Source organism: Physella acuta, unplaced genomic scaffold, assembly GCF_028476545.2.
Source record: "Physella acuta isolate Inbredline_101_S28 unplaced genomic scaffold, ASM2847654v3 ptg000146l, whole genome shotgun sequence".
NCBI classification, from domain to species: domain Eukaryota; kingdom Metazoa; phylum Mollusca; class Gastropoda; family Physidae; genus Physella; species Physella acuta.
Window position 1 is genome coordinate 145,656 of NW_026731665.1, and position 8,233 is coordinate 153,888.

Here is an 8,233-nt window from a genome sequence, read left to right on the forward strand (position 1 = left end):
CATGCACACATATTCACGCCACATAATGTACACACGTATTCACATACACAATTTCAGATACTTACACAGTCACATACAAACATATTCACGTACACACATATACTAAAGTATACACATATTCGCATACACAAACTCACTAACACATACTCAAGTTCGCACATATTTACACACACACACACAGAGAGACAAAGAGATAGAGAAAGAGAGAGACCATCACAAACGACCACGTTCCACGTAATACCAGTTCATGCTTAAACTTTAAATTTCCTGAGTACTACAACACAAAAGAAATGAATAAACCGCCCTAACCTAGTTTAAAAGCAAAACCCGCATACATACAAAAAAATTGTTAACGTGTGTATGTTGCCCGGGAAATCCCGATAACGTGTTTGCCTATAATTTCCACGTAAAGCATGTCGCTGCATGCATCAAGTTTCGTTTGGTTTAAAAATAACCTGAGTTTTTCCAACTATTAACTACACCTCGGAAACTATAATAGGCTACTGCACTTCATTCTCACGTCGCTACTATACTATTGTGCATCGCAGGATAATTGAAAAGAGGTAAAAAAAAAATTCGACAAAGAAGAGATATCACACACTAGCCTGCTGTTGTGATCTATTAAATTTTTTCAAGAGGAATTGAATCTAAATCTTAACCATGGGATCTAATGTCAGCGTAGAGGATCACAACGAGGCAGTCTTTAGAAGTTTAAAACCTGGGGACATCGTCAAGTTTGACCGTGGATGGTACAGCCACTACGCTCTCTATATAGGTGAGTTAAGGGGGAAGGGTCATAAAGGGAGAGAAACAAAATAATTCACACCGAAAAACAAAAACCACAAAAAAAAACCTAACTATTAGACGTACATATGTCAAATTTTTACTGCGGTAATTATGATTCTACAGCTATAATACAGCATATAATTTGTTGTGTATATATAAAGCAAATGAAATGTAAAAAAAATATTTTAGTAATATTGTTATTAATGTCTTAATCTGTTTTAAAAGATTGTTTTGTGATTATATATTTTAGTTGAGCTTAATCGCGGTGAGTGTATATCGTTATGGCACACAGTTGTTTAATAGAAATTTCTATTGGTAATGGTTAGTAAAAAAAAAAAAAGAAAAAAAAAAGAAAAAAAAAAAAAGAAAAAATAAATAAAAATAAAAATGGTTAGTTAAAATGTTATGTGTGGGTGTGCTTCTGTGTGTCTGTGTTTATATGTGTGTGAAAGAGAGAATCAGATTAAAAGTACTCTTCAAGAGGTAATCTGCAAAGTTACATGATCAGTCTTAACGCGTTACTCTTCAATTTTAGACAGAACATACTGTTAATCAACAATAATTAGATACATTTTTATTGTGTTTTTTATTTCTTTATCAATATTTTTTTTAAAAAGCAACAACTAAGCAGCGAAAAAAAAAATCACTAAAAAATCAATAGAACAGTACAACTATGTCATGAACAATCTGATGGTCGGTTTGAAGGCCGAATATCTCAAATGTCACTCAAACTATCATCATGTAAATGACACAATCATTATGCTAAAGACACTATTATCATGTTAATCATACTATGCCCTGCATTGGCCGCTGAGAAAAATCTATTTGTAAAGGGCCGTGACTTGTGATTTATCAAGCAGCATATACCCGGCATTGCCCGGCATTAGAAAATGTATTACCTTTCGAATTAATTCAAACCACAACCAACCACAACCAAAACATAAACGCAAACGCAAACACAAAACCAAACCTAAACCCAACCTAAAAACAAGCGCAAACGCAAACAAAAACGCAAACACAAAAAAAAAATACAAACAGAACCGCTTACATAAAAGCAAACACAAATGTAAACACAAACGCAAACATAAACACAAATACAAACGCAAACCTAAACGCAAACAATAACGTAGAACATAATTACAAACTTAAATGCAAACATAAAAGCATAGTGCTCGCAATATATACCGCGGCGCCAAATCACACTCTGTTAATATTACGCTACGACGATCAATTGCATTTTTTTAGTCTCTGCATGTTTATCACTGGTCCACCTCACAGATACAGAACTTTATAGATAAACACATTCTGGTAGAACAAGCAAGACATGGGATATGTATACTTTCCAATGTTTTGAAAACTTAATCAACATTTCAAAGCGAACTGTATCGTGACTTACCACTATTTAATTAAAAAAATGTACATTGAATGTACAATGTAATTGTTGCAGGTAAAGGTAAAGTGATCCACCTGACGGCCCCAGACAACGGTCACGGCATTTCCAGCAACATCCGGTCACGTCACGTGGCATCAGTGGCCAGTGTTCCAGTGGACAAGGCTGTTGTAGCAGAAGGTGATTTTTTCTTTGTGGCAGGCCACGACAGGGCTTACAAGGCCAACAAAGAGTAAATATGACTATTCGTTGTTATGGGTGTTTATTCATTACCAGAAGAGGAATTTAGTGTTCTATTTAATGGACTAAAATGGATTGCATCTACCTTTACTAGAGCAAGCTTTTAATGTTTGTGCAATGATGTTTATATATATATATATATATATATATATATATATATATATATATATATATATATATATATATATATATATATATTCCTCTCTATAGATTTGTTACTTGAAGTACAACTGATAGATAATTTTAATTAATGCAAACAATAAACTCAGCTGTAGAAACATTATTGGATGAATTAAACTTACACTATGTAACTCTATCTGTGTGTACAGTGAGTGGCCGAGTTTTGATGAGAAAGAGGTGTTGAGGAAAGCCAAATCGATGCTTGGTGAGACTGATTATCATCTGCTGACCAACAACTGTGAGCATTTTGTCAAAAATCTCAAGTACGGCAGGAAGGAAAGCGATCAGGTTTGTACAGCACATACATACACACACAAGAACGCAGACACAGACATACACACACATACACATATACAGACACACACACAGACACACGCACACACACACAGACACACATACATACATAAACACATACACACATACACACACACGCACACAAACACACACACACACACACACACACACACACACACACACATATATATATATATATATATATATATATATATATATATATATATATATATATATATATATATATATATGTATAATTCAACTAACTTCTTACTTAACAAATGGTATCATCAATATCATAAAAAAAAGGTTTATGTTCTTTTGAAATCAAACAAAAGCAGTTGCTATAATCAGAAAATGGTTAAAGACTTGTTTTAATCAATCTTTCTATGTTTTGTTCCCTTCAACCACAGGTTCAGACAGCTGCAGGTGCGACAGGTGTGGGGACGTTTCTTTTTATCGCTGGAGCCGCGACTGCCATCATAGCATTGACGGTACAGAGTTCAAAGAACAAGGCCCAGCGATCATAATTCATTGCCCGATCACACTGAAAGTCTAACAATTAAGGCTGAGTTCTGATTTGAGCTCACTGAAAGGCGACAATTAATGCTTGATGATTCTAGTCTGATCGCAATAAGCTTATATAAAGTAATGATAAACTACTGATTTGATCGCACTGAAAATCTGATAATTAAATGTGAATACTGATTTGATGACAACAAAATGCTGAAAATTGAATCTGAATATTGATTTGATGACCATAAAAGGCTGACAATTAATGCTGAATACTGACTTGATCTAATTAAAATGATTTTAAGACTGATTCCATCACACTTGATGCCGAGGTTCAGAGCACAAGACCAACAGGTGACCTCTGACTTGTCAATTTGTCACCTAACCGTGCTATATGACACCTCAAGAAATAGTAGAGCAGTGTCGCCACTTTTAACGCGCCGCAGAGGCGAATGGAAATATGTAATTTCAAATTTTATAATACTAATTGTTTCCAATAAGTTTCTTAATTTTTTTTTGGTGTATAATGCAATTTCAAATTATGTAATCCTTTTATGGTTATATAGCTACAAGCTTTAGTTCGAAAATCACACACACACAGTGGCGTAGCCAGGATCGTCTCAAGGGGGGGGTCCAATTTTTACCCGGGGACAAACTTTCGATTTGCACCCCCCCCCCCCCCTCAAACTTTCAATTTGCACCCCCCCCCTCAAACTTTCAATTTGCACCCCACCCCTCATACTTTTTCTACACACACACACACATATATATATATATATATATATATATATCGCCACTGCCATTTTATGTCTTTTAAAAACTTCTCTACATCTTTTTCCTGATTTATTAAATTATTCAATTTACCAATTCAAAGACTCCTACTATGAAATTAAATATTCTTTTTTACATTCGTTTTGTCTTTGTGTTAATCTCATTGTTTCTGTTTGTGAGTAATAATCCAAGATGGAATGATCTGATAAGTTGTGAAAATATATGTGTAATAATGAAATTACTAAGTGATTTTAAAATGCAGTGTGATTGCTTAGATTCTAAGCCTTAGAACAAATTGTGCATGCATACTTGAAGAAAAACCAAATATTTAATGCCGTGAGGCTTTATTTGTGACATGCATATAAATCAATACAAATTTATCTTTCAATCCGAGACTTACAAATCAATCAATACAGTGTTGTCGTGGTCGGGACGGTTAAATGCATGTTTGCTGAACCGAATAGTCCCGAGTTCGATGGCGGGAGATGGCTATTCATCTAGGAGGGACAACCTCAAAATCAAGCAACTGCTGCCTTGTAGTTTGGTTGGACAAAGGCTATGGAAGCATTCCAAAAAGTAAAGCAGGCTGAAATCGGAGTCAATAGTCTATATGGTGCATAACAAGTTGACACTTAATACTTAATTGTATTGTTCTGACACTATAATTAAGGAGAAAGAAGAATGTATGGCAAATTAATGAAGACTAGGTTATCTTTCTAACAATGAATGACAAATGAAACACACCTATCAATCAAAGATTAACTTTGACTAACAACGAAATCAAATTTAAAAAATAATAATTTCAATTTGTGTTGCAAAATAAAAACACATTTGAGGTATTGAATTCTAGTTGTAATTTTAAACTAGTAAATAACTTCCTATAATTTAAGAACCTAAACGAAATTCAAACAAAAGCATCGCCTAGATTATTTTAAAAGTATAACTTGACGAAAGAAAATTATATTGATCTACTTTCAAAATCGACGTGTAGCAAGCACAGTTTAACATAATGACAAGGTGCATGAAGCAGGAAAACGGCTTACACAATACAGCCCGTCGTAATTCATACATCACTACACTGATGACAAAGTTGCATCTCCTCAAATCATTGTAGATCTCTGGACGGTTTGAAAATATTTTTTTCTTAAAAATTCACACGCATTATCGATTCAGTATTATCGATATTAGGGTGGTAAAAATGTCTGCAGACCACACCTTGCCAGGAGCATTGTGTTGAAGACGTCCCTAAACTTTGAGCTCATCTTAAGGAAGATAAAGAAGTTCAATATAGAAGTCTCAAAAGAAGATCATTTTGACTTGGCAGGCGGCGACAAGGCTTACAAGGCAAACAAAGAGTAAATCAGTCTTGTTGTCAAGAACATTATGGGTTTTATATTTACAATATTACATTTGATAATCTCAAACACAAAGTAAAAAAAACATGCTAATTAATCTCTTATTAGGAAATAGCAAATTCGGGTAACCTTGAAAAAAAACTTAACATAATAATAATTTTTTGTGTATTTTAGATGATAGCTAATGAAAACACCGCATTGAAATGACAATCAAGATCAAAGAGTATGTTGGTAAAAAAACGACAATCATAAGTGCTTGCTGAATTCACTAAATATGCATTGTTTAAGTATCGCATTAAATCAGTGGTTCTTAACCTTTTTGGAGGTAGGGCTTACCGAACACCAATAGCTTCATATGCACATTCACAGAACCCTTCTTAATAGGTAAAATAAAATATATATGCCTACTCCCATTTAAAAAAAACGAGATATATTTTGACTGGTGCGCAAGATTTACCATCCATAAGCATCACTGTGTTAAAAGAAAGCAACCATTAAAATTTGGTTCACACACAACATAACAATAACTATTTTCCAGCTCCATTGAGCTACCCTTTGAAGCCCAGGCACCTCTTTTTATGTACTTGTCTTACATCTCCATGCGTAACCCTAACCCTAACCCTAACCCTAACCCTAACCCTAACCCTAACCCTAACCCAAGGCAAAAAAAGAGAAATAGACAGAAGAAAAATGCTTTTTTTACCAGTTCCATTAATGGTTAATTAAAGTTAAATGGTCTTTTAAGTACAAATCGACAACTATTACAGGAGTGGGGTGACACCATGACGTAAACGAGCTAACTTTAAAGAAAACAATTCTAAATCCATCTGTATTATTAACAGACTAAGTATATATATTGTTACGCTTAGGTTTGTGCGAGAGGGTTTGAGTCACTTGACTCGGCCAACTACCATTTGTTCATCTCCAATACCAGGGAGAGAAGTTCTAACCTTGGGAACCAATACGGCTATCTCACGTTCAGTCCAATATATGCCGCTCAGAGATAAGGCAAACTCAATATTCCTAGCCAAACATTTTATTATTATATATACATATATCTATCTCCCAACTTGAGGCATATGGACCAGCACACGTCATTTCACACCGACGATCGAGATTAGACTAACTCACACACAAAACTCATAGCAACCAACGCTCTACACAATTACGTCACTAACTTTCAATCGTGTCATCATACCAATGTGTTCAATATGGTATTCGCACCAACCTGCACTTAAGTTAATATCTTCTGAAACATACATCATAATTACTTTAAAAATCCACGTAAATACAATTGAACAACCGGGTTTTTCGATGAATCATTTACGTCTCTTAATCAGTGTGTGCATTAAATATGGTGTTTTTACTAATAAGTCTATTATTTGGTTTTATCATTTCTAATAGGTATTGGTAACCTATGCTTTTTTTAAAATGTGTTGGATGTTTAGCTATTTAGTTATTTCTTTGCTTTTTCACTAATATCATTCAACGTATAATAAAACACATTGCGTTTTGACTAATAACTATTTTATAAATTATTTTTTCCAAACAAGTATAACATTAAAAGCATATAGGAGTATAATTCACGTGAAATGGGTACCCAATGCTAGTTTTAACATGTCGCATACAATTATTGAACACAATTTGTAAATAAAATTAAAGTACAAAAATCTGCTTTCGTGGATTTCGAAATCACTTTATGGGCAATTTAAACCCCAAATTGAAAATTATGTGTTTGGACTATTTTGAGTGATAAGATAGTTGTAACTAACATAGGAGATAAAAAAGGCAAACAAATCACTAAAATCACTGACTTTAATATGTAATTGGTAGCGGAGGGTGTTTAACCTGCCCTTATAAAAAAAAATACTTTTTAAAAATTTAATCGGAGCTGTCGGACACTTTGCACTGATACATGTTGCATATCGATATCTAAAATAGGTTGGAAAAGTGTGCTTTAGTGTTTAGGTCTGTTTCGAAATTTTCTCATAAATAGTAGAGCTCTAGCTGGCAAAATGTGGAAAAACTTGATAGAACGTTTTATTATTTTGCATTTATTAACACAAATAATATTAAAACACTAAGATTCCATTTATTTTTCTTCTACAGCAGTGATAATCAACAGCCTTTAATACCACAGTCTTCAATTGAAAAATGTGATTGAAAGTAATTTTTAAACATGTATACTCATGTTGTATGTCTGGTAAATACATGTTTCTCTTATCTACTTTCGCGTAGACAAAATCATCAAACTAATTGTTTGCCCTATTCAATATAATCAATTTACTTTGTTATGTTCTTAAATGTAATATACATTAGTTTATTAGTATTTTTGCAATGTTTTTCTTAATTGGAATCTGGTAGGTTCTAGTATAAAATTAAATATGTTGGTTTTAATTTCAAATATGATTTATACCACATTAGTGTTAACCCCATTTTTGGGCCAAATGAATCATTAACATGTATTTAATTAGTTGTGTGCACTAAATTGTTACAACCAAATTCTCTACTGAATGGTAATCAAATACCAGAGATAATTTTATAATGATGCTAAAACAATCATTTATTTTTTAGTAAATATAGGAACTTTAAATATATCTATATACTACTAAAACTAAATATTGTTTATTTGTTTGTATATTTATTTGTTTTTTTTTTGTCTGTTTGGTTACAAGTGAGAATCTGCACTATGTGTAGAGCTGTA

The 8,233-nt window shown here is 33.2% G+C and overlaps 1 protein-coding gene across 1 annotated transcript; it reads left to right on the forward strand.

The window, feature by feature from the left end:
- The first annotated feature begins 542 nt into the window (after positions 1-542).
- LOC131935495 (phospholipase A and acyltransferase 3-like) lies at positions 543-3,585 on the forward strand. Its single transcript, XM_059291894.1, has 4 exons — positions 543-775; positions 2,234-2,408; positions 2,746-2,884; positions 3,304-3,585. The coding sequence occupies exons 1-4, from the start codon at positions 661-663 to the stop codon at positions 3,418-3,420; spliced, it is 546 nt and encodes a 181-aa protein (XP_059147877.1). The 5' UTR covers positions 543-660; the 3' UTR covers positions 3,421-3,585.
- Positions 3,586-8,233: the final 4,648 nt, after the last annotated feature.